Source organism: Musca autumnalis, unplaced genomic scaffold (assembly GCF_047663935.1).
Source record: "Musca autumnalis isolate F117 unplaced genomic scaffold, ASM4766393v1 scaffold_5, whole genome shotgun sequence".
In the NCBI taxonomy this organism is placed as follows: Eukaryota; Metazoa; Arthropoda; class Insecta; order Diptera; family Muscidae; genus Musca; species Musca autumnalis.
The window spans coordinates 7,822,548-7,849,613 of NW_027412088.1; the positions used below are offsets into that span (position 1 = coordinate 7,822,548).

The following is a 27,066-nucleotide window of genomic DNA, read 5'->3' on the forward strand; positions in this document are numbered from 1 at the left end:
CTTTTATAAAATGCTCAAAAAATGGATTGTAAACAAACCCACTTGTTGCTTTTATTTTGAAGTTTTAGGAATTCAATAAAAACAAGGGTTCTATAAATTTTTTCATTTAAATCTACCTCTTTACTTATACCATGAGATAAGACATTTCTTTTGCTATCATTCTTCAGTGAATGGCTTTTGAATTTAACATAATGTTATGTTACGATATGGTGATATAACATTTTTTTCTTTTATACATTTTTACGTATTTAACCGAATTTACCGATCCAATTGACATGGAATTATTCTTGAATAGATCCTTGAATATATAAATTTCGTTTCTGATACCATTACATGAAATGTTCCTCCTTGGTTGCGATTTTGAATTAACTGCAACCTGTTAAGGGTAATGTTTCTATACAAAGTATCGAAAACATTTTTTTGTTGCATGCATTTTGTCAGGTCTTTATTACTTTATGTCTTTGGCCTTGCTTACCTGCTTCATTTCTGACGTAATAAAAATAATAGAATAAAGACGAAATTTCGAACTGGGTTGCCATCAGTTGGAAATTGGGTCGGCCTTCTTTGTTCGTTTATTTTTTTATTGAAGCAGCAAAGCAAGGCAATCAGGCAAAGCAGCTTATGTACGCAGGCCTTGAGCTCTGTTATACCTTTCTATTTATACCATGGCCTTTACTAGGCATTTACACCAGACAATTTGTCTTCAAATACAACTCTGATTTACTAAAGGCCTGCGTACATAAGCTGCTCTGCCTGATTGCCTTGCTTTCCTTCTTCATTTTTGACATAATAAAAATAAAGGAAAAAGTCCCAATTTACATTGGGAGAGTTTACTTGCGGCAATTGTCATTTTGTAGGAGAGAGAGGTGAGGCATATGGTAACCCTTTGCCTCTCAGCACCCTCTCTCACCAACAAACTGACAATTGCCGCAAGTAAACTCGCCTAATGTAAATTGGGACTAAAGAAGGCCGATGAAATTTCGAACTGGGTTGCCCTTTTCTTTTTTATTCTTTTATCAGAAGTAAGCAAGGTAAGCAGGCAAGGCAGCTTATGTACGCAGGCCTTAACACATACATACATTTGTCTGCTGCCTCCCAGCTGTCCTTCAGTTTTTCACAGACAGTAAAGGCCTGCGTACATAAGCTGCTCGGCTTTCTTACTTAAGGGTTGTTTACACCATCTATCAATGTCGTATGAGATGTCAAATTTTCTACCTGCGAATGTTGTACACATAGTGTGACCACTATGAAAATTTTAATCTATCAAAATGATTTGGCAACTCATATGTAATTTTTTCATTTAGGGAGCGCTCTATTTGATACGGCATTCTTGTATGTGAACATAAATTTATCAGCTGTTTTCTGGCATTCTCAAAAAAAAAAAAAGAAAAACAAAATCGTTTAAAAAAGAAAATGGAAAGTTATATATATTTAAATATTTAGAAAAGTAAACAAAGAGTGTTTATAATGTAATTTTCAGATCGATTGGTCGAAAGGAGCAGTGTTGGAAATTATTGCTTTGTGGCAAAACATGAATGTCTCTATAACCCCAAAAACCTATTCTACCACAACAAACATGCTAGATATTCATTTTCCTTCAACCAAAATTAAAAATTTGGGCAAATTTGTAACTCAACAATAAATGTAAAAAATGACAAAAACAGCTGTTTTTATATTTATAGGTTATGTCATACGAAAATAACACTTGTAGGTATGAACGCACAAATTGAAAGTTGTATGGATGACATCAATTTTGACAAACATAGAGAATGTCGAATGGGTGAAAGAAATGACAGCTCATATGACATTGATAGATGGTGTAAACAGCCCTTTAATTCATTTCTGGTAATGGAATGAAGAAATGTCAGAACCACATTTCAATTAGGTCGAACTTGGCCTTTGGTCTTTTACCGGAAATGAATTAAGCAAGAAAGCCGAGCGGCTTATGTACGCAGGCCTTAAGGCCTGCGTACATAAGCTGCTTTGCCTGATTGCCTTGCTTTGCTGCTTCAATAAAAAGATAAAAGAACAAAGAAGGCCGACCCAATTTCCAACTGATGGCAACCCAGTTCGAAATTTTGTCTTTATTCTATTATTTTTATTACGTCAGAAATGAAGCAGGTAAGCAAGGCAATCAGGCAAAGCAGCTTATGTACGCAGGCCTTAAAGGCTAATGGGTACTTTACACGATATGTTTTTTACATATGAGCTGTCACTTTGCATATACATTTTGTATGGGAGAAGTGACAACTCATATGTAAAAAACATATCGTGTAAAGTACCCATAACAAATTTTTGACATTTTTTGTAAAAATGTGTGAGATAATAATTGAAATGTATTGAAAACAACAGAACATGAACAAAAACAAAAAATGTGAACGGAAAATAAAAGGAAATCGATGATATTCATTCATAATTTTACAACTGTTTTTGCAGTTGTCAGGACGCCTACGTCACACAGGCAAGTTTTGGTATTCTGACAATCAATACATGAAGTCAACTGTCCTGTCTTGTGTAGACGCAGGGTTACCTCCAGCAGAACTCAATTGGGAAAGTTGCCAGATCGACTAAAAAGTACCATGACCATTTCTGACAGAAAAGCACTTGGTATCATCTCGCTTTGATTAATTCCAATAAAAAGAAGAATACACATAAATTTACTAGAATAACAAAATCTACAAACAAAATGATTATTTGCGGAAATATTTATTTGGATGAAATAAAAAAGTCCTTTACTTTGATATGCATATTCTGTGAAAAGAAATCAAAAGGATATACCGAATTTACAAAACATATTAAGAAAAAGCACAAAACTCTAGATGGCAATGATGTTTATCCCGACGATGAGGAGAAATGCAACGTTCAAGAACTACAACCGGATTTTGTTGCCTCACCAAATATTAAGCGAGAGGACGATATTCTAGACACCGACAATGAAGATGAAAAACCACTCGTACAAATCAAACATGAAATGGAATTTATAGAGGAAGGGCCAAATGAAACACAATTTGCCATTGAAACCGTAACTGAGGTAAGAGCGTAGCACATACTTCTTAAATCTATGTTGGAGATAATTCATACATGAATACTATGTGAACAGGATGTTGATCCCATGGATGTACTGGAAGAAAACGAAACTTTAGAATTCCCAGATGCCATGGAAGATGAACTTAGTGATGATAGGGATGAAGACTATGTACCAGACAACGAATCTGATGACGACATTGACAACTATGAAGTAGATGTGGACGAAGACGGTGAGTCGGAATCTGAAAATGAGGATATGCCCGTAACCGATAAGGTAATGTAGTCAATTGTAATGTGCGGCTAAATCAAAATATGCAACTAAATATAGCAACTTCCCCCATTACAGTTTGTTCCGACATTTTTCCGAAAAAAGCGTTTTTTGGAAAATTTTTTGGATTTTTACAAAGGCCAACCTGTGCTATGGGATGTTAATAATCCAGATTTCGAAAATGCAGTGGCACGCAAAGATGCACAAAAAGCGATTATGTTCGCTATGCAGAAGTTTAACATATTTATGAAAGCAACCACACTAAACCAAGCATTGAATAGTGTCCATAAATATTGTGCTATAATTAAGGACCATCTAGAGTCTAAAAACCCCAAAAAATTGCCAGAAATTGCACTAAGCTATTACAAAAAATGTGACTTTCTCCAAGATTTACTGATCAAGAAAAATATCACTGGAGCTCAATTTACAGCAAAAGGAGTAAGTGTTTCCAAATGTATAATTGAAATATTGTATATCCAACATTGCACTCTATTTTCCAGAAGCCACTGCAATTGAAGGAATGGGATGAGATGACATCAACGTTCATTGATATATTTAGCACTTTTCCTATACTGTATAACGGCGACCATCCATCATATGGCGATGTTGATGGTAGACATCGAGCTTTAGAAGAGTTTTCCAGTATACTCAAAGACCAGCACAATATTGATTTCAATGAAGATACCATAACATCTGCCATCGAACAATTGCAATCGTGGTACTACAAACTGAAACAACGTAAAGTGAACCAAAATAGTAAATTGAGCAAAATAGACGAAAAATATTACAAGAAATGCCGCAACTTTTTGCCCAATGAACGCATCCGTCATCGTTTTGTTTGCAGTGTATGCAAGAAAAATTTCAACCTGCGGCACAATTTGCAAACCCATCTTTATAAAATTCATCAAATAGGCGATTTGCCATTTGGTTGCGATCAATGTGAAAGGAGATTTGAATCGAAATTTGCATTACATGGTCATACACTTAGGATACATGTGGGCAAAACATATGCTTGTAAATTTTGTGATAAAAAGTTTGCCGTTGCATCGGAGATGAGGATACACAGCACAATACATTCGACCGAGAAACCGCATGTCTGCGAACTATGTGGCAAAGCATTTAGACTGAAAGTTCAACTTGGCTATCATGTTACAGCCATACACACAAAAATTAGAGCATTTAAATGCACCATGTGTCCAAAGGATTTCCTTAAGAAACGAGACTTGACCGATCACATAAAATCACATTTAAACATACGAGATAAAATTTGTGAGACATGCGGCAAAGGTTTCTCCAATTGCCACTCTTTGATCAGACACCGGCAAATTCATTCGGAAGTAAAAAAATTCGCCTGTAAATTATGTGATGCGAAATTTCATCAGTTTGTCGGTCTAAATGGTCATATGAAACGAACACACAATATTATTAAGAAACCGACTTGAGTTTTTCTTTGGGTGAACAAATTATATATGTATGTGTGTATATGTATTTCTTCTGATCAGAAAATTAATGGTAATAAAGAGTTTAGGATGAAAAAGTAACGATGGTTGCATTTATTTGCAATATACCAGGATAATTCCTTTACATTACATATTATATATAGCAGTATTATTACATTAATGCCTTTCTGTCGGGTTTCAAGTATTAAAAAAAGAAAAAAAAATCAGAAATGATTTTGATATTTTATTCATTGGAAATACCATCTCAGGCATAGAATATCGTCATCATAAATGCCAAAAGTTGTAAGTACCAATTTCATAAGTTTACAGGAGAAGCAAAAAACGTTAAACAATGAAAAACTGTTTTATGGAATATTAATCTGATGAGGGCGAGTTTTTGGGATATTATCTATCATATACGAATGGGAGTAAGTAATGAAACAAAACACGTGGAAACGCTTGATGTTGGGATCATCCGTCATTACAACAAAATCTGCAATACATATCCCATTTTCCGAAATTCCATTTCTTGGATAGGATAGTTATTTTTTAACGTAGAAACTTGAATGCAGGAGCATGTATTTTAGTTTTATATTTAGATTCAATCAAAAAACTAATTTTATTATTTTTTTCGGAGATACGACTTCGGGCATTTATAATGGCGATATGTTTTATTTATGGGTCGATTCCGTATTGCGACACCAGTCGTGTCGCGTTGCCAGTCGTCTCTGCGACAAAATTTAAAATTTGTATGTATGTAGCGGATCGTTTTTTGTTTTGATTTGAATAAATGAGAAAAAATATCAGAACAAATTGTAAACAAAAGAAATATTTTCCTAAAATTATAAGCTCAGTGGAATCATTTATGATGATAGAGGAGATGTACTTAACGTAGCATCTATAAGAAGACATTTAAGAGGAAAATCGAATCCTTAGAATTGCATCAGTATTGTGAGTAGATGTTTTTTTTTCTATCAATCAAAAATAATTGTTCTTTTTTTTAATTTTCTGCTTTTTCACATGTATGGCATCAGCTGTTCTGTATATTAGTATACCCAAAGTGACAACATACATGTGAAAAAGCAGATGGTCTGATGGCGGCCTTATAATTTAGGTTCAAATGCTATTTTCAGCTTCCAAAAGACGCAGTTCTTTATATATGTATGTATATAGAAGAGGCATTAAAAATTACCGTGGATCAACAGTCATGCAGCCACTCCTTAAAGTGTGTGCTGCTTAATGGTTTTTTTGTAGATGGAAGTTTTCAAAAGATCCCATGACAATAGGGGTGTCTTTTTACTTACTAAATGTTGCTGAAACATTTTTTTCAGCAACATTTCCTTTATACAACTGTCAAAATCTGCAACATTAGTAATAATTATTACTAATTATCACGTAAAAAGACACAGCTAATGACTTTTACCTCGGTATGGCTCAACCCATATTGTCAGTAGTATCTGTGGTGTTGCAGTCAATAGAGGAAAAATTTTGTAAACGTTGGTGTAGTTGCGATATTATCAATCCAAACTCTGCGCCATTCATCTGGTGTACGGGTTGGTGGACCACAACTATTTAATTGCTCAGCAACATCCTACCATACTTCTTTAGAAGTGGCCTTAGTTTCTCAAAAAAGCTGGCGTCCACGAGCTACGTTTGGGTTGACTTCCATTTTTTCTATCAGCATTTCAAATTGCTGTTTTGTATTAATTTTTGCCATTATAAGTACTCAAGCACCAAAAACGTACATATGTATGTAATATTAAACAAATTCACTTAAAATAAATGAAAATGTTACTTATGTTTCAGTTTTTCGTTTTTATTCACTTGTAAATATACACGGCGACAGCTAATTTGTTGTCGCCCGAAAATGAACATTATGGCGACAGAATTTGACGTCGTCGGGCGACTTTTACCATACGTAGTGTGAAAATTGCATCTGGCAACGCGACACGACTTGTGTCGCAATACGTAATCGACCCATTAATTTTTGTTAATTTTTCTGTTGGAAGTACCCCCATGGCACAATAATAAAGGTACAACGGCAAAAACAGCTGATTATCACATTAGTTGTCAAAATGTATTATTGTGAATAAAATTAAATACAAAAGGTAAATACGCAATTCACAGTAATGCGTTATTTTGACGTTTGGTGTGGTAAATGGCCCGATTATTGTTATCGATGTAACACCTTCTTATTCCGCCATGATACTAAAGGGTTGTTTACACCATCTGTCAATGTCGTATGAGCCCAGCAAAAAAAATGGAAGTGGTGCAAGTTGGAGTGAGGATTTCATTACATGCATGGATGCGCTTCCAGTGGACTAATGAAAAAGGCAATCCTTTTCCTCACATTTGGATTACATCCAACAAGCACTTTTATGTATAAACGATAAAAAATTCAATTTTCATTCAACAAATGAAATTAAAGTAATACGGCGTTTATATTATAGTTTTTTGCAGGGTTAACCTTCTTTATGAGGATTTGTTTGAAGTATATACAATGGAAATGACATTTGAAACCCAGACCCACTGGGTTAACCTTGTTATATATAAACGGCCTATAAGAATAAAACTAAAATGTCTTATTAATGGCCTGTTCCCGTACTTTACAAAGTGGTAAAAGTCGTAAACGATTTTCATACAAATTTTGTGTACGGGAACGCAAAACTCGTAAAAGTGGTAAAAATTGTAAAAATGGAGTGCTTCCTAGCTGCGTGCTGCGGAAGCAAAATGGAGTGCTTCCTAACTGCGTGCTGCGGAAGCAAAATGGAGTGCTTCCTTTCTGCGCGCTCCCTTGTAAAATTCACTGAGGAATTCATAGAAAAAGAAGCACTTCGTGACACTTGCACCAGTGATTTAACTGCTTCCGTGGATGCAAACTTTTTGCTGGGAGATGTCAAATTTTCTACCTGCGATTGTTGTACACATAGTGTGACCACTATGAAAATTTTCATCTATCAAAATGATTTGGCAACTCATATGTAAATTTTTCATTTAGGGAGCGCTCTATTTGATACGGCATTCTCGTATGTAAACATAAATTTATCAGCTGTTTTGTGGCATTCTCAAAAATAAATTGAAAACAAAATCTTTTAAAAAAGAAAATGGAAAGTTATGTATATTTAAGTATTTAGAAAAGTAAATAAAGGGTGTTTATAATGTTATTTTCAGATCGATTGGTCGGAAGGAGCAGTGTTGGAAATTATTGCTTTGTGGCAAAACATGAATGCCTCTATAACCCCAAAAACCTATTCTACCACAACAAACATGCTAGATATTAATTTTCCTTCAACCAAAATTAAAAATTTGCGCAAATTTGTAACTCAACAATAAATGTAAACAATGACAAAAACAGCTGTTTTTATATTTATAGGTTATGTCATACGAAAATAACACTTGTAGGTATGAACGCACAAATTGAAAGTTGTATGGATGACGTCAATTTTGACAAACATAGAGAATGTCGAATGGGTGAAAGAAATGACAGCTCATATGACATTGATAGATGGTGTAAACAGCCCTTAAGCATGGCGGAATAAGAAGGTGTTACATCGATAACAATAATCGTCAAAATAACGCTTTACTGTGAATTGCTTATTTACCTTTTGTATGTAATTGTATTCACAATAATACATTTTGACAACTAATGTGATAATCAGCTGTTTTTGCCGTTGAACCTTTATTATTGTGCCATCATACTAATAGGGCGTTTATACTATTGAAGATTAACCCAGTAGGGTTAAGAGATCCAGTGGGTTAATCTTAACCGTTTATATATGCCTTTATGAGGATATAAATGACAGCAGACAGCTGATTTTTGTTTATGTATACAAGTTATCAGGAAACAAATATGCTATTAAATATGTAGTTAAAAATATAAATTAATATTATTAATAAATTTGAATAGTTGCAATAAGGTGCTGACATAGCTGTTAACGCCCTGATTGCGACAATAAGAATATTAAGTAGGGCAATAAGGTGCTGACTTTGTGTCAATGCCCAAATTGCCACAATATGCTTATTATACAATTTGGTGGTGGCTAGCTATACTTTTAGTTTTAGTTCAATTACATTTATACCTTTAATGGGAGCGGTTAGCTCGTACTAATAATAAAGTAATTCAGAAATCAATAACAATGTTGTGTTATTATTATGCATTGACCAAAAGGCCAATGTGATGAAATAAAGATCGTAAATAAATAATTGGCGCCCAACAAAGTAAGATCATCCACGCCCAACTATAACAACACCATCATCTACATTTGGATCAACAAGCAACTGGAGATTTAGTTTATATTTGTAAATATTAAATTAATCAAAAATAAAGACATGTAAGTAGACTTTTTGATAAAACATAGACTTCAAAATTTTATGCACTTTTTGAGAAAAAAAAGAATTAAAAAAATAATGTGGAAATGTGTTTTAGAAAATGTGACAAGAATTTAATAATTCAGTGTAAGTGATATCATAACATGTAACTAAAAATAGTTTTTTCGGCTAAATTTTTCTTTCGTGAAAGTTTCATCCTGAAGTGCTCGTCCATAATAGACATGGATATAATCGAGCTACAGAAGGTGATAGAAGCGGCGGTGAAAAATGACGTCCGCAAACGAACGGAGCGATTAGAGAAACAATTCCAACTTCAATTTGACGATATAACATCAAGATTTGACCACATTTATGCCAATAGATACTCCTTAGGTACGGAAGAGGATAGACGGAAAATTGACGATAGTTCTTCATGTAAAAACATGAATGTTTTTCGGAAAAATGTTCGAATTCTAACGAAGCGAAAATGGTCAACTCTTCAGTTAAAATTGGTTACGGGACACCCAATGAACAAATAGAATTCCCTAATAAATTAAAGGAAACAATTAAAAAATGTTGAACTAAATAAACCCAAGGAATTACTGACCTCTAACGAGGCAGTAACCTTAAACAGTTTAGTTCCAATAAATACAAATAATTCAAATTCAGTTCAGATAATTGAACAATCAAAAAGCCGTAATAAAATACGGAATAACTTTAAGAAATCGAACCTGAAGAAATAAGGTATATTCGACCTCTAACGAGGCTATAACCTTAAACACTTTAGCTCCGATAATTAATCACACGTTACAAAAAGTGTCGAGCACTTATAAACAATTGGATATAAATAAACCGAAAAGAATTTTTGACCTCAAACGAGGCAATAATCGAAAAGTCTTTGGCCTGCTTAAAGTCTGATAATAAAATTATACCTATTAAAGTTAAATCTCAATTTAAAAATAAAGGACTTAGATATCCCCTATTTTTGGAGGACAAACAAAAAGAAAATAACAGTAGCGACAAGTTAATTGAAAATTTAAATGAAATAAATGAAGTTTCCATTATGGATTACAAGAAAGATTTTAAAAATTATAATAAAATGTATCTTCATGACTATATCAAAATCAGATTAAGTCAATTTAAAAGTGAATTTAAAATAAAAAAAATGAAATACTTCAGCCAAAAGAAGTAACACAGTCTGATAAAAATGACAAGAGGGTTAAATATATTAATAAAAATTTTGTAAGAAAGAATTCACACAAAATTATAACACATGGTTTGCTCTTAGAAAAGAAGAGCCGATATAAAGTACTACATCGTTTGCTAATAAACAATAAAAACCCGTTAAGCAGATGTAATACACACAGGCAAAATAGGGTGTTTGACAAAGGCAAAAAAGCCTACTATCCATATTTCATACTTATTGCTCATTTTATTAAATTTTTTTGCAATCTTTTATCTTATTTAATCTTATTTGTATTTAATCCAATTTAGTTGATTTTTAAGTTTGTTTTCTTAAAAAATATTAATTTATCCATTTAATATTTCGCATTATTAGTAATATTCATTAATCTCATATTTTGCCCTTAGTAATCTATTAGAGTCCTCGTTTCTTAAAATTTCGAAAGTAGTAAATACAAGCAGAGCATCAAGTGAGCTCCTTTATAAGATTTTTTATGAGTATTTTAGAAAAATGCGAAAAATTAATAAGTTCCAAGGTTTTTCCACAAAATTGGTTTATAGATATGATTAAGTGTTTATTTCAACACCAAATGATACATTTGTTCATACAAATTTTCTAAAAACGATTTAAAATATCATACAATCCCATTTTTAGCATATTATTCAGCAGACAGGTTGAAATTTTATAAGACAACCGAAGAAAAAATTGCAAACTGACGACAGCTTTAGCAAACCGTTCTATTTAAGCCATGATTCCATGATTCGTCCTAGCAATTATATTACTATCTGTCCTAACTCTAGCTTCTACCTAACATTGGCATATTAATCTTTAGAAACTCAATACTACCTCTTAGTTGAGAATAACTTATTTATTTTCCAATTTTTTATTCAAATGATTACATGATTTTCCGCACTTTAAGAAAGGGATTGTTCTTTCTTAGCCAAAGTAAAAAAATCATTGGTGCACTCAGATTTTTTCTCTAAATTTTTGTTCTTTTTAATTTTCCTTTCTTCGGACATTGTTTTATGGAAGAAAAAATGTTTAACGATCTTAGAAGTTTGATTAAAGGACACTCTTGATCTGTTAAAAATTTGTTTTTAACATAATTGAATTTTGTTAAATAAATTTATTAGCAAAGATCTCACTTTACCATTAATTAGAAATTTCTTAAATCCTTCTCTGGATTAAATTCAAGTTGAATTAACAAACGAACCTCCACCAAAATTCAAAATGTACCCTAATTTCTTTACTACAATAAATATACGTAATTTGTCCAATTGCTTAGTCCATCATTAAGATTGGCAGAATAATAGTAAATCAAATGCAAACAAACGATCCAAGGCAAATGTTGGTCTATTAATAGAGCAATTTCTAGTATCATTAAAACAAAACACATATTACCATCAGATATCTTCTACAAGAAACCTCTCAGGGCTGCGAAGGTAGAAGGTAGAATTTAAACTATAGGCATTTGTAAACAAAACAAAGGAAGTGTCAATAAAATATTTTAATTAAAAAATGTAACATTTGATTAAATATAATTTTCATTTTTAACGTTTCTATGTCATTTCACTGATAACTCGCAGAAAATATAACTCTTTCAAAATACTCGAAATCGCTAAGAATTAATTGACGCTTTTCAAACCCTTGTTTTGCAAATCAAAATTCACACGTACATATGCATATTAGGGCTTTATTTTTTCAAATTCAACAAAATACCGCACATATTAACAAGGTTTTCGCATTGTATCCACTTAGGTATTGTTTGTTCTGAGTTGAGTCTATTGCAAACTTTACCTTATTTCATGAGCATTAGGCAACTTTAAAGTTGGTGTCAACTTTTTATTAATTTGGATTACATTTATGTTTAAAATATGATTTACATATCGCAATTTCGCTCACCGCTACCTTAACTTGACAGACTAGGTATTTCCTAAATCGGATGTACATGAATTTTAGAGAAAAATCGGTCACTAAAGATGTTCAGTAGATCGACATGTTTGTTATTGTAATGAATACACAAAAGCTCTTAAATTTTGCATGTGAGAAAAAAGGGCATAATAATGTTTAGACAATCTTGGACATAATAGGCCGTTTATATATAACAAGGTTAACCCAGTGGGTCTGGGTTTCAAATGTCATTTCCATTGTATATACTTCAAACAAATCCTCATAAAGAAGGTTAACCCTGCAAAAAACTATAATATAAACGCCGTATTACTTTAGCCATAGCTAAAACCCTTAGAACTGATTGCCGCATTCTCTGAAAACTCTATCATGGATATGAGTGAATTCATCCTCCGTGGGAAATGATTTTAATGGTATTTTAACCTCATCGAAAATAGAAATAAAAGCACAAAATTTCGTTTTGAAATGGACACTTATATTACAGCACAGGTCAGCAATCTGAGTTTTTACTTATATAATTCGAACAATTTTTCGACGATTTTTTAGAAGGGGAGTGGCCCGAAAGGTCAATTTGCGATAGATTTATTTGCTTTCTTTCCTTTTATTGCATTGTCCAAGCTGTATTTTTGTTTCTGTTTAATAAATCAATATTACAATAGCATTGCCGTTAGGTCCACAAAGATAATTCAAGAGATCAATTTCTTTTTTATATGCCGGTTAAAAAATCAATAGCGAAATGGGACGGAAAGGCAAATGAAACCAACTCATAGGCAAATCTTGGATATAAGTAATAATAGTGACCAAAATTGCACAGTTTCGCTCAAATTCTGAATTTTAAGATTATTGTCACACTAGCTAAATATAACGTTAAAAACTCCCCAAATTTAGGGAATAATAAATTGAAGTCTATTTATTGAAAGGTTTATAATTTTGCAATTTAATTAAAATTATTAGTTAATGTAAAATTATTAATTAATGTGAATTTATAATAACCATTTAGAATAAGTTATGTAGTGCATGTATTATTTATAATATATGTAGCTCACCTGCGATCGGATTGAATAATAAATCACCAAACAAACAGCAACCACGATGATCGAGCGACGACGATCTAAACGCGCGACTAAATAATGGTCAAGATATATTTACCAGGTTACATAAAGAGCACAACAACAACCCAACTTTGGCCGAAAATTCTTCAAAATATCAAAATGTTTGTTTAAGTTTTCAGACAGACAGTTTTGACAGATTGAAACCAACCACCAAGCTATTTTACGCCACCTTATTATTCCATCATGCGCACTACTAAGTACCGATAGTGTCACCATAAGACATGTTTTCACCCACACTCCTGGATCCACTCGCTTTCACGAAATCCGAATATCCTAGAGTAGAGTCCAGCTGCCAAGCGGTCATAATATTTCCTGTAAACCATAACGACACCATATTGCAGTTGGAAGAAAATACAGTTGCAGAATGCGACGATAGGGTCATAGCTGTCAACAATTGTGCAAAGGTCAACCAAGCAACATTCTGCAGAGTAATGAAAAGCGATACCTGTGCGCGTGCAATTCATTCAGGAGGTTCTGCCCAATGCCACACACAACCAAGTCACTTAAGACCTATAACCATCGTGGACGAGGGTGTAATAGTAATCAACGACCAATCCGCAAGGGTTAGAACAGATAACAGCCCTGAAATGACCATAAGCGGTACTTGTCTCATCACCTTTGAGAACACAGCTACAATAAATGATACCAATTACATAAACCACAATGGAAAACCTAATGAAAGCACCAGGAATAGCCTCTTCACCGTTACTGGACATCATTGGCCATAATGATGTTTTAAGCCTGCCGATGTTGCACCGAATGAATGAGCAAAACCTGAAAATCATAAAGGAACTTAGGGATGACGTTGCATCAGATGGCTCCCCAAAAATGTTGTTTGCCGTTGCAATGACAGCAAGTCTATCTTTTAGTGGCGCTATCACCCTTTGCCAATATCTTAAGACAAGACGTGCTTCTAAGAAAATTCATCGAGTTGTTGAAAGCTATGTCGTGGCTGGGACACCCACTTCTTAAAGGGAGAGCAGTTATCAGGAAACAAATATGCTATTAAATATGTAGTTAAAAATATAAATTAATATTATTAATAAATTTGAATAGTTGCAATAAGGTGCTGACATAGCTGTTAACGCCCTGATTGCGACAATAAGAATATTAAGTAGGGCAATAAGGTGCTGACTTTGTGTCAATGCCCAAATTGCCACAATATGCTTATTATACAATTTGGTGGTGGCTAGCTATACTTTTAGTTTTAGTTCAATTACATTTATACCTTTAATGGGAGCGGTTAAGGCCTGCGTACATAAGCTGCTTTGCCTGATTGCCTTGCTTACCTGCTTCATTTCTGACGTAATAAAAATAATAGAATAAAGACGAAATTTCGAACTGGGTTGCCATCAGTTGGAAATTGGGTCGGCCTTCTTTGTTCTTTTATTTTTTTATTGAAGCAGCAAAGCAAGGCAATCAGGCAAAGCAGCTTATGTACGCAGGCCTTTAGCTCGTACTAATAATAAAGTAATTCAGAAATCAATAACAATGTTGTGTTATTATTATGCATTGACCAAAAGGCCAATGTGATGAAATAAAGATCGTAAATAAATAATTTACATACGTACAAAACATCAAATAAACATACATATGTACCATGGTGTAAAATTCGCCTTGATATGTACATTAATAATTTATTTAAATTTTTTATAGAATTGGAAAATAAAAACTTATTTGCAGTTTCTCGCGTACCTGTAGGCAAGATCGGAAATAAAAAATTGGCTGCCGCTGATTGCCCAATTGGAGGAAGATCCATCACCGTTTCCAACCTTGGAGGAAAGCTGAACAAATGGTCAGCATTGGCGGTACATAGTCCAAATATTTCCAAATTGCCACAGGCAGCTAATGCAGCTATTTATCAAAGTGACAAATTGGAAGAGGTCAATGAAGAAGGAAAATAGGTGGGTATGATTAATTTTGTGAGGGAACATTTTGATTTAAATATGTAACTCTTTTAGATTAATGAGAAAGCAGCAGCGAAGATGATAAAAGAAGATGGTGCCTCCGAAGATAAGGAAAAAGAAAAACAGCATCACCAATTAAAAAAAACATTATCACCAATAGAAAAAGTATGTTAGCCATAACATTTCTGAACAAATTCTTAAAGCTGTCGGTTTAGATGTCAGTGACACAACGGATACACCAAATGCCCAAAATGCTCCCTCTAAAATGAGTAATCTTAGGACAAAAATATCTATCTGAAGTAAGTGAACATATTTAAAACATATTTGTGAATTAGGCTAATCAATTCTTCTATAATATTCTAGAAGTGCTAATATTATATAATTTTCAATTGTGGATATGGCAGCAGCAATTGGTTTGGTGGGAACAGTGGCGTTAGAATGGGTCCAAGTGGGTTGATTATGTTTCATTAGCCCAAAACAGCTGGTGCAAAATATCTGCCTTTTCTCTCCCAGCCTATGGCTATCCAAAACGATCTCCCATTGCAGTTAATTTCTATGATTTGGGTTTCTGTTTAAAGGCACTGGAGACTTTACTATAAATAGATGATGCCTTAGATATCCAGGTAAGAAAAAAATACCTAATACCTATCGCCACAATAACAATATATTTTTTCCCCGCCAGTTGGCCTACAATAACCAGATTATACGCGACTACTTCCGGAATGATTTTCCCAAAGTTCTCAAATTGGAAGATGAGGTACAACAGTGACTATTTTTTACTAGGGTCGTAATGGTTTTTTTACAGGAATCAAATGTCTCGGATGGTGATATTGAATCAGATGTTATAAATCTCATTAACATGTGCCGCGAAAATAATTTCACAATGTGGCTCGCATATTTCATGGTATTGCAAGTCCCAATTATCCAGCTATTATGTGAGCATTTTGTAAATTTTGACGGCCTATACAAAAACAGATTTCAATCAATTGGCTTATTGTGTTATTGTGAAAAGGCGCATACAATATGATATATGTATATATTGAACATGTCGTTTCGCTGCTGATTGTGCCCTTACCCTCAAACCATTTATTTTGTTAAAAATTGGCTAACTTCCGTCTCGTCAGTTTCTTTGTGGTTTTAAAACTTCGTCAGAATTTTTCAGTTGCACACTTAAGCTGTTCCTCGAAAATGCAGCTAAAAATGATACATGTTTTCTTTTTACCCGCGTTAAATAAAAATGCGCAATTGTGACATTTTGAAATATCAAAGTTTGTTAAGTATTACGGCGTTATGAAACACAATACTTCAGACATTTGTCATTTGCCATTATTGTAGCATTGTCCTATTTTAAGCAAATTGTAATTAAAAAACGAGAAAAGTTATCCAACCATTTTGTGTGTTTATTCATATTAAAATTTATAATTTTTGTTTGCTTTAGACCTCTGTGTTTCATATCTTTTAATTTTTCAAATACAAATTCAAATTTGCAGTTGCTCAATATAGTCCATATTTATATTAGGCCATTTTCCTTGCAGCAATTGTCAGTTTGAAGGAGGGGAGGTTCTCGTTCCTCTGTATCCAGGCTGAAAAATTCTTCAACCTGGACTGGTTGAGTTCATGAAGATTCAAGGGACAGGTGAGTGGTGTTGGTTGGGCAGCTAAGCAAATGCAGCGTGTCGTGTGGTCCCAAACCATATGCTGGGTATCGTTCCATAGAACCCTGGTGCCGCATATCTTATCAAAGACCAGCCTAAAGGTTCAACATGGTTTCTTTTTCTGTACCCTGTTTCCGACAAGCGACTTGAGGACCTTGTTCCTCCTTCCGATATTTTCACCAATAGTCATGGCTGTGAGAAAGACTTAAACATGCTGTGGAACGTACACCGAATAACATGGGGTAATTACTGTTTGGAATCAGGGCACCATCCATCAACACGTTCAGGGGGAGCCTTATTTCAGCCGTCCGCATTAATTACAATCTCTATGGTGTCTGGAGGCTATGGAACTTTAAAAAGTAGAGAGTTTCAACCACTGTTGGAGGGTAGTCGGCTTAACACTGTTGGAGGGTAGTCTTCTCAATAGCCTTGAACAGCTTGGCATAGTTTACGGTAGGCTTTGGATATGTCAAGAGCTACTATGACTGTTCGGGGTCGCACGGATGTGACATTCATTGCTGTTGGCTGTACAATTATGCATTTTCCGGAATTGATATTGGACAACTGGAAAACTGTGGATTCTTCTTGTTTCTGCTTCTTGTTGTTATTTTTTATCCAAGCTTTTAAGCATTCTGATGTGTGACCACTCTTGTTGCAGACGTTTTCTTAAAGAAATATAAGTGTTATTATATTTTGGTATTCAAATATTTATTTATATTTATGTATTTATTTACTTACCTCTGCGAATTTATTTTAATATTTTTTCCCTGTTTTTATGTGTGTTGCTGCGTATTTTTGACAATGAAGCAAAATGTAAACAAGAAAATGCTTGCAACTTTTCGTACAAAGGGAAATGAGCTGCATTTTTTAGTACGAAAACAGTGTTGGGTTATATTAGTATCCAGATTTCGGGCGGGATCTCAAACAAATCCGGTCATGAAAAGATTTAAATTTGTGTGGTAAATCTTCATAAATTTGATGAGATTAGGCAAACAAATCGTGATAATGAAGGTTAACCCCGCAAAATGCTCTAATATAAACAGCATATAAGATTGGAATATTGACAAGAAAAACATTAATGCTTGGTTTACATTTACGAAATCCACTCGATTTCAACTGTCAAATCCATAGGTTAAACGTCAAATGAAATCCAGATGAGATTTCATTTGACGTTTGAACTATGGAATTGACAGTTGAAATCGAGTGGATTTCGTAAATGTAAACTTAGCATAAAACTCAGGTTTGACGGCATTCGCTATTGATTTTTTCATTGAATAAACAATAAAAAAAAAGAAAAGAAAAAAATTTTAGCCACAAAACTCAACGTTTATGTTTTCTGTGCGGATAAATGGGAATCAAAAGCGATTGAAATTGCTGTTATCAATTCCAGTGAGTTGTGTAGCCATCTGTAACCAAAATGTGGAACTATTATCACATGTTTTTGGAAAATGCATTTCTTCTAGTCTTTACAACTATACGTCTTTGACAATAAGAAAAAAATTGTAATCAGTTGTTAGCTCCGTCCTACATTGTGCAATGAATAATATTAAAATGCTAAAAAATAAATAATAATTTTTTATGCCCAAATTCGTTGCAAAGCTACATTTTGTTTCAGTTTCTTTTAGTCCGTGTTTAGACACACAAATTTCTCGGGAAAGTAAGTTGAGTTTTTAGCATGATGAAATTATAAGGTGGCGTAAAACGGCCAGCTGATTGGTTTCAATCTGTCAAATATTTTGTTATTGTGAATAAATTGTATGAAAACGTAAACAAACATTTTGACACATTGAAGAATTTTCGGCCAAAATAGAGTTGCTGTTGTGCTACTTACGTGACCTGTTAAATAGATCTTGGTTTTTAGGCAATAGGGGGTAGAAAAGAGTATTGAGGTGCTCTTTCCTCTCCGATCTCTCTCAAAAAACTCAATTTACTTTCCCGAGAAATTTGCGTGTCTAAACACAGACTTACTATGTTTTGCAACTCTGCTTAATAAGAATAACAAACACAAAGAGGAGACGATTTCTCGTTCGAGCAATCGCGTACATGTAAAACAGCGTATAGAAGTGGTAGTCATCAAAAGAGGGTGAAGAGGGTGGTTGTATGACGATTCGGCCGGTATTTTCATTAAAAAAAGGGTCCAAGTAGTATTAGAATTATTTCTTATGGACCATCCATTTAATTACCTTTTCCACATACTCACTATATTCGTTGGAGGTTCGCTGCTTTTTCTTGTTGGTTTTTTTCCTGTCTCACGAAATCTGACTGTGGGAAACAATTATGGAAACTCCTCCACACTATCTCTGCTTGATAAGAAGTAAGTAATTGTGCAAGAATTGGAAATGAATGATATCAAATCTCTACTGTTGTTTACAGACTGCCTGAGCCTTCACCAAAGCACGACCAGGTTATTTTAATGTTGATCGATGCTTGGCGCTGGGATTTCGCCAACTCGACCAATATGCCATATTCCTATGGAAATGCTTGTAATCATGTAAACATTAAAGTCAATGTACCAACAGTTACCATGCCTCGCCTGAAAAGTATTACAACTGGAACAGTTTCGAATTTCATCGACATTGTGCTTAATTTAGGTCACACGGAAAAACTAGCTGATTCCCTTTTACATAGAGTACGTGACAAAGGAAAACAGATTGTCTTTTCGGGCGATCGGACATGGGTACAACTTTTTCCGGATTTGTTTTTAAGGCAAAAACCAAATATGGATTCGTTTTTTGTCAATGATTTTTATGAGGTGAGAATTTATTTCATAAGTTCTGATTGTACCAACAAAATCTAAGTTTGTCTCCCTTCATTCAAGGGTGATAAAAATATCACAGCAAATGTTCGAGAGGAGCTTCCACTAAAGGATTGGCAACTTATGATATTGCATTATTTGGGTTTAGATCACATTGGTCACGTGGAAGGATCTCACAGTTACAAGATCTTTGAAAAACTACATGAAATGGACGATGTTATAAAGTACATAACAACCAGCCAAGTAAGTTACACCCCCTATACCTACATACATATAAACAAATAGCTGGAATTGTATCCATTTACAAATAAATGTGTTTAACAGGAATTCCAAAATAAAGTTCTGTTGGTGACTGGTGATCACGGTATGCGCAATGGTGGCAGTCACGGCGGTAGCGATAAAGAGGAGCTATACGTACCTCTTATGTTATTCTCCGATAAATGTACAAAACGAAAGTAAGACACGATTGTAAAGTTATCTACAAAAAATTGTATTCATAATTTGTGTTTTTAGCCGCACTGTGGATTACAATCAAATCGATATGACACCTACATTGGCTGTGTTGTTGGGTGTTGATATACCTTTCTCATCTGTGGGTTGTTTAATTTCGGACTTCATAGACGATTTCCCAAAGGAAGAACAATTATATTACTATTACTACAATGCTTTACATCTTATGGAGAAATTTAGAAGGAAATATACTTTAAGTCAAATTAAAGCTCAAGGTATAACGAATGACACTACAACATTGTGTAATAGCTCCTTTAAATTTGATTTTTATTTCTTTTAGGATTTTCAGATTACTATTTTTGGTTAACTGAAGCAGAAATGGAACATAAACTTTTTTTGGAAAGTAATTTAACAAGCTTTTTAGCATATGACAAGGCAAAAAAGAATTATATTCGCCTTTCAGAGAATATTTCGAAAATACTTTCGGATAGCTCAGTAAAATATGACAATGATTTAATATTCATATCACTAGTTCTAACAACAACGGTAAGTAAAACTGTTACTAACGATTCCTTAATGAGTTTGCAACAACTGACTTTTCGATTTGTTAATAGATTTTCATAGAAGACATGTAGCTTCAAATATCTAATGTCTCCTTGTGTTTAACAACTTTTGTTTCTTTTCCAGACTGCAATACACCTCCTCACAAAAGTGCTCTTTGGTACCAAAGATAACTTTAAAAAGTGGCAACAATTCTCTTCTGGTCGTTTATTCTTGAGCATTGTTGCGGCACTTGCATTAAATTGCATAGCACACTTCTTCGAGTTTATCTATTCGAGGCACTTTATCTATTCAGCCGTTCTTACAGTTCCTATAGCGATTAGCATATACTTGGCAATTGAAATATTTCTGCTAGTTGTCCAAATACTTATACCCATGTCGTATGATCGTAAATGTTACTTTCGGCTTACCATTCCTTGGATGTTGTTCGCATTCTTTATATTTCACACCTTCTCATTGGCCTCATCATCGTTAATTGAAGAGGAACATCAAACGTGGTATTATCTGACACCCACTATACTTATTTATCTGGCAGCACAAAATGTCTACTACAGCATGCGGAAAATGTGGAAATTGGAAAACAATGTGGGTGGTAATCTTATTTCACAGCTTTGGCAAATACGCCATGTGATTTTGGCCATGTTAGCAATAGTCTTGTGTCGTCGTCTCAATCAAACAGGTGATAAATGGCGTCATTTGGAGGACATAGGTATGACGTTGATAGCTCTTTAAATTTCTATTCGGTATGACTAAAGGTTTTTATTCCAGGTGATGTTTTATCTAGGGAACAAAACCATTATTATCTTTTGTTAACCTTCGCCACAGGTATGTAAGTCTTTTAATTATTTCGATTTTAGTACCCATTTATTTGTACATTCTTGTAGCATTAATTTTCCTGCTTTGGTCACTGCGAAAGCAAAATACACCCTTACAAATGGTTACCTGTTGTACTGCACTTTTTTCTGTGTTTCTCTATCGGGAGTGGAGTCAATCGAACCCGCTGGTTCTATCTGTATTTTGGATAAGTGTGGTAGGCACCGCCTTTATTCGTTATCGTATTGTGTTCTGCAAACCAAAACATTATGGCTATGGCGTTAAAAGCAATCTTGTCGAATTGTTGGGGTCCAATTTAACCATAAGCCTGCTGATTTCGGCTCTATTGCATAAGCCTCACAATGTCATATTGTTACCAGCAATGCTGCTGTGTCTGGAGAGTAGCTACTATTTATGTGACAATTTACACCTGTACAATAAGAAATTGTACAATCGTTGCTACATTCTGGTCTACAAAGCTGTTATAACCATATTTCTGGGAAATATGTTTTACTTCTTTCAGGTGCGTACATTAAGCACTTAACAAGTTGTAATTTTCAAAAGCTAATAATGTGTATGTAACATCCTTTTAGGGAAATTCCAATAGCCTTTCGACAATTGACATAAATCCTGGCTATATTGGCTTGTCATCCTTTAATCCTATTATAGTCGGTGCAATGATAACATTTAATACCTATTGCGCCCCCATTAATGCATTCCTCTATTTAATGTGGCACATGTTTGTTACACAGAAGAGCAGTTTACCTTTACGTCAAGAGAAGGAACAGGTCTCAAATGCTCAACTGCTTGAAAGTACCGAAGAAGACCTCTATCTAGTCATAAGTTTATTTACAGCCACCACAGTAATGCCGGTGGCCGTATACTGGTTGTTACTGATGGGCTTTCGCTATCATCTTTTTATTTATTCAGTATTTGCACCAAAGGCCTTTTATGAATGCTTTCATATTTTAGTATTTTATTTAAATTTTATTGTAACAAATTTGTACTTTAGGTTATTCCAATAAAAAAAGAACATTAAAAGCGAAGATAAACAAAAGTGATGATTATTTTACGAATTCAATAAATAAAAGCAATAATAATATAATTAGGTGTTATGTGTGTAAAATATTTCGAGTAAGAAAGTTGTAGCCAACAAATTTGGCATTGAAATTTAAATTTGATTCAAAACTAAACTTAACTGTGTAACATTAGGTTCAACTAAACAAGTATGGGGAGTGACAAACTATTCTAATTTGCTAATCAATTTGTATTGTCCACTTTCAGGGCGTAATGTATATCATCCATACTGACATTGAGAAGTATTTTTTGGAATATATCATTGCGAGAGTGTTCACAAATAAGCAGGCGTTCCGAACCAAGTTTGGCGCATATGCGCAAAGCTCGACCTATAAAATATATATTCACAATGAATATAAGCTCAGAAAGGAAATGTCGCTGTTTATGAAATATTTACCTGGAGCTGGTGTTGTGGCTCCCATGAAAGCTGCAATGGTTTCCATTTGTGTATAGACACCCATGAATGTGGTTTCTTCGACGCCGGTACGGTTAACTTCTGCAACCACAGCTTGTAGGAATATTTTCTCCAGTCGTGAACAGTTCTTAATTGCCTGTACTTTGGCACTTGATATCATTTCGTTCAAGGCTTGCTGTACATGCAACATATTCACACATTGTTTGGAATCGCTGGATCCCTTTTCGGCAGCTTTAGAGGCTGCAGCATCGGCAATTTCTGTGGCTCTGCGACAAATATCCAGTGCTCTACGTGCATCACCAGACACAGCTGCAACTTTTCTAAATAATTGAAAGAATATGTATCACAATGTAGCTAGAACATTCGCCAAAAACAAATCTACTTACCTCGCAACTAATTGAACAGCATCGCCCTTAAATGCTTCGGAACCTTGCAAACGACCGGTTACAATTTCCTGTAATTGTTTGTGAGTATACGGTTGGAATGTTAAACGTGTCAAACCCAAACGTGATGTCACTTTTCCCATTAACAAACGTTCTGGCAGATCCATGGTATTAGCAATTGTTACCACAACCAAGCGGGCTGCTGACTTTGTTGGCCAATCAAGTAGATTGTAGACAACATCCTGCCGACGATTACACAATATATCCAGCTCATCTACCAGCAAAACAGTTGTAACACGTCTTGGAGCTGGGGTGGTAAATCGCTTCTCTAGCAAAGCATGAGCATGTTCCCATGATACTGTTTTACCAGTTAGCTGGCGGTATATGTGGACGTAAGCTTGGCGGGGTTCAGTCAAACGCATACCATTTATTTCCAAAAAGTCAAATGGAGGTAAATCATCTTCGGCCACACGTTTCTGTAGCATTCGAATAACACCTGTGACAGTCGCGGTCTTTCCCGTTCCGGGAACACCAGACACATACATACAGCCTCCACACTGATCTTGAATTTTGCCTTCCAGAAATGTGTAGATATTATCAAATTCTTTTTCGCGACAGGGTAAACTTTTAGGCACAACGGAGACATGCAAGCGCTCGCGTGCTATTTGTAAATCAGTTTTTCCCCTTTCAGAACCAGCTAAAGAGTCGCGCTTTTCTAGGGTAGGTTTAATTTCTCCAGAACGTATCATTTTAAGTTTTTGGGAAGGGGTTTTAGGTGTTGTAGGGGCATCAGCGGCCTTTGATGTGCTTCTGCGCCCTTTTGAAGGTGTTTTTTGTGTGGTCTTCTTGGGGGTATATTCTTCATCGTCATCATCTGCAGCAGTTTTTGTGTTTTCCACCACTGCAAGTGCTATACTTTTTCTGGCTTTAGAACGCTTTGGTGTATTGATGATATCATCATCGTTAAAGACTCTTTGCTCTACAATGCTAGACAATTGTATACTTCTTCTGGGTGTACCTTCAGCTAAAAAAATAGTAATATTTATAATCAAGTTGGGAGCGTAAACTATTGGCATTACATACCTAGCCTTGTGGTGGCCGATTTCAATATGCTTTTTCTACGGTTTTGCGAAGGAGTACCCTCTGCAGTAGATTCTTTGACTTTTTTGGTCGGTGTGTGATAAATATCCTCTGTAGTTTGTGTTTTCTTTAGGGCTTCACTTTTCTTTTTAGCAGATGGTGTACTTTCCGAAGCAAGTTTAGATTTTCTGGAAGGAGTTTGTGGTTGTAAATCCTTCGGTTTGGCATTCTGTAATTCTGATTCCAACTCTGGCCGAATAGCTAAGGGATCTTCTTCCATAGAAGAGAGTCGTGTTGAACGTCTCCTAAATTAATAAAAAGTATACTGTATAAAAAAACTGTTCTAGTTTTTTTACCCTTAAATTACCTTTCAGATAATCTCAACTTTATCTTCATCTCATTTGGAGGTTCCTTTCGATCTGGAGTATCTTTTACAATCGAGTAGTTAAGGCAATCTGAATCTGCTGTTGTATCTGCTCCATTGTCCAAACTCAGATTCAAATTTCTTTTTGCTGCGGCGGCTCGTGATCTGGGTGTGACTTTAATATTTTGTTCTGCCAAAGGTGATGCTGGTAAGTAGTTGGCATTTATTTCATCCTCTCCCTTAGACTTTTCACCTGTTGCTGTTTTCTTTTTGGCCGAAAGACGAACCACACTACGTCCTCCTATAATTTTAATTGGCGATACCTTGTTCTCCTCATTGAAATAAGCAAGGTCTACAAATTCCAAAGCGTTTGTAGCACTAACCGAGGCGCGCCGCTTACGTCCTTCGTCGTTGGTGACACAGGAACGTCTAGGTTTTTTGGCCGATGAAGCTTTAGATTCTGTAGCAGCAGCTGTCGATCTTCTTCGGCTACGCTCGCCATTCGCAGCAACATCTTCGTTGCTAAATTGTAAAGGCTCCAGACGATAGGAGTTCTTTACTTTAATAAATTTATATCGACACACAAACATTGGACAATTTGTTCGTTTCGAATTAAAACTTTGCAATAGACCAGCTGCCGAATTTTCAGGTGTGCCACAAATAACACTGCATTTACGATAGATTGTCTCCAGAGAGATGTCTGCGTCGTATGGTCGATGTTCTTCTATAACTTCTGTATTGAAATCAACACAAATTGTGTCATCATCAAAGTGTTTGTGGGGAACACATTCCGGACGAGAATACCATTGAACTACGGCACGGCAGGGGTCCTTATCGGGCATAACTTCCCTCAATTCGTACAAGTAAAGAATTTTGGCTATGTCGCAACCCTCCACTGTGTCTGGAACAGGGGAATCTGCATTCGACACTAGGACAAAGTCTCCCACACTCAAAGTTAATGGCCCGATAATACACTTGGCATAAAAATAGACGTTTTTGTGTTGCAAATGATCGACCGTAACAAGTGGATCGTGCGCTCCAATCCATTTAACAATGGGAGTATTTACTTCTTCGATTTGTTTTAACACCATTATTGTGGACACAAAACAAAAAACTGCTGTACTAAATTTAAATTAAAAGATAAGCAAATTTTACTCTGCTTTTTCAGTAATAAATAACTCCACTCTATTCCTCTCCTATATTGTGCAAACTTCAGCGCAAATTCCAACTACTCTTCAATTCTTTCTTTAACTTCTTCAACAAAGCAAGCCAAAAAATACCATCTGGCATTTGATGTTTATGTGAATAACTACGTATGTGTGTGTGCAATTTCGCGCCAAAACAATGTCTGGTTCTTGAGCAGTGTTGCCACTAACAGTTTCTTATGACAATATGAGGGAATTTTGTTGATTACTTTTTTATTGTGGCGTTATATGGAAACTGGACAAGATCAAAATCATGGCACAATAGTACAGCTCAAGATCTATTTATAAGGTCACGTAAGTAGCACAACAACAACTCTATTTTGGCCGAAAATTCTTCAATATGTCAAAATTTTTGTTAACGTTTTCATACAAATGATTCACAATAACAAACAAATTGACAGATTGAAACCAATCAGCTGGTCGTTTTACGCCACCTTATAATTTCATCATGGTACAGCTACAACGGGAAAAACAGCTGATTATCACACTACCCAGCAAAAAAAATGGAAGTGGTGCAAGTTGGAGTGAGGATTTCATTACATGCATGGATGCGCTTCCAGTGGACTAATGAAAAAGGCAATCCTTTTCCTCACATTTGGATTACATCCAACAAGCACTTTTATGTATAAACGATAAAAAATTCAATTTTCATTCAACAAATGAAATTAAAGTAATACGGCGTTTATATTATAGTTTTTTGCAGGGTTAACCTTCTTTATAAGGATTTGTTTGAAGTATATACAATGGAAATAACATTTGAAACCCAGACCCACTGGGTTAACCTTGTTATATATAAACGGCCTATAAGAATAAAATTAAAATGTCTTATTAATGGCCTGTTCCCGTACTTTACAAAGTGGTAAAAGTCGTAAACGATTTTCATACAAATTTTGTGTACGGGAACGCAAAACTCGTAAAAGTGGTAAAAATTGTAAAAATGGAGTGCTTCCTAGCTGCGTGCTGCGGAAGCAAAATGGAGTGCTTCCTAACTGCGTGCTGCGGAAGCAAAATGGAGTGCTTCCTTTCTGCGCGCTCCCTTGTAAAATTCACTGAGGAATTCATAGAAAAAGAAGCACTTCGTGACACTTGCACCAGTGATTTAACTGCTTCCGTGGATGCAAACTTTTTGCTGGGTAGTTGTCAAAACGCATTATTG

General features: G+C 34.9%; 3 protein-coding genes and 1 long non-coding RNA gene across 6 annotated transcripts; 3 read left to right on the forward strand and 1 right to left on the reverse strand.

Moving 5' to 3' along the window:
- The first annotated feature begins 2,436 nt into the window (after window positions 1–2,436).
- On the forward strand, window positions 2,437–4,836 carry LOC141387275 (uncharacterized). The gene is made up of 4 exons (XM_073956747.1): window positions 2,437–3,031; window positions 3,101–3,301; window positions 3,374–3,733; window positions 3,796–4,836. Exons 1-4 carry the CDS (start codon window positions 2,687–2,689, stop codon window positions 4,735–4,737), a joined length of 1,848 nt encoding a protein of 615 aa, XP_073812848.1. The 5' UTR covers window positions 2,437–2,686; the 3' UTR covers window positions 4,738–4,836.
- Window positions 4,837–12,715: 7,879 nt separating this feature from the next.
- Window positions 12,716–16,539, forward strand: LOC141387285 (uncharacterized). Of its 3 annotated transcripts, none has more exons than XR_012408521.1 (5): window positions 14,701–14,715; window positions 14,902–15,149; window positions 15,207–15,451; window positions 15,516–15,775; window positions 15,835–16,539. It is a non-coding gene; the product is annotated as an uncharacterized lncRNA (long non-coding RNA). The 3 variants fall into 3 exon arrangements; XR_012408522.1 differs by lacking the exon at window positions 14,701–14,715 and adding an exon at window positions 14,777–14,791; XR_012408520.1 differs by having other exon boundaries at window positions 12,716–15,149.
- Window positions 16,540–18,673: 2,134 nt separating this feature from the next.
- PIG-G (phosphatidylinositol glycan anchor biosynthesis class G) lies at window positions 18,674–22,443 on the forward strand. The gene is made up of 10 exons (XM_073956743.1): window positions 18,674–19,121; window positions 19,181–19,559; window positions 19,626–19,805; window positions 19,887–20,017; window positions 20,076–20,287; window positions 20,353–20,558; window positions 20,700–21,282; window positions 21,342–21,398; window positions 21,458–21,909; window positions 21,980–22,443. The coding sequence occupies exons 1-10, from the start codon at window positions 18,970–18,972 to the stop codon at window positions 22,409–22,411; spliced, it is 2,784 nt and encodes a 927-aa protein (XP_073812844.1). The 5' UTR covers window positions 18,674–18,969; the 3' UTR covers window positions 22,412–22,443.
- Window positions 22,343–26,158, reverse strand: Orc1 (origin recognition complex subunit 1). The gene is made up of 5 exons (XM_073956742.1): window positions 24,709–26,158; window positions 24,345–24,646; window positions 23,265–24,285; window positions 22,861–23,198; window positions 22,343–22,792 (listed from the first exon to the last, which is right to left on the reverse strand). The coding sequence occupies exons 1-5, from the start codon at window positions 25,794–25,796 to the stop codon at window positions 22,647–22,649; spliced, it is 2,895 nt and encodes a 964-aa protein (XP_073812843.1). The 5' UTR covers window positions 25,797–26,158; the 3' UTR covers window positions 22,343–22,646.
- Window positions 26,159–27,066: the final 908 nt, after the last annotated feature.

Coding starts and splice junctions, on each gene's coding strand:
- LOC141387275 (XM_073956747.1), top strand. CDS start 2,687: ATGATTATTTGCGGAAATATTTATTTGGATGAAATAAAAAAGTCCTTT. Junction 3,032..3,100: donor CCATTGAAACCGTAACTGAG/GTAAGAGCGTAG, acceptor CTATGTGAACAG/GATGTTGATCCCATGGATGT. Junction 3,302..3,373: donor ATATGCCCGTAACCGATAAG/GTAATGTAGTCA, acceptor CCCCCATTACAG/TTTGTTCCGACATTTTTCCG.
- PIG-G (XM_073956743.1), top strand. CDS start 18,970: ATGGACCATCCATTTAATTACCTTTTCCACATACTCACTATATTCGTT. Junction 19,560..19,625: donor TTGTCAATGATTTTTATGAG/GTGAGAATTTAT, acceptor CCTTCATTCAAG/GGTGATAAAAATATCACAGC. Junction 20,559..20,699: donor CACTAGTTCTAACAACAACG/GTAAGTAAAACT, acceptor TTTCTTTTCCAG/ACTGCAATACACCTCCTCAC.
- Orc1 (XM_073956742.1), bottom strand. CDS start 25,796: ATGGTGTTAAAACAAATCGAAGAAGTAAATACTCCCATTGTTAAATGG. Junction 24,286..24,344: donor ATCGGCCACCACAAGGCTAG/GTATGTAATGCC, acceptor CTATTTTTTTAG/CTGAAGGTACACCCAGAAGA. Junction 23,199..23,264: donor GCTGTTCAATTAGTTGCGAG/GTAAGTAGATTT, acceptor TCAATTATTTAG/AAAAGTTGCAGCTGTGTCTG.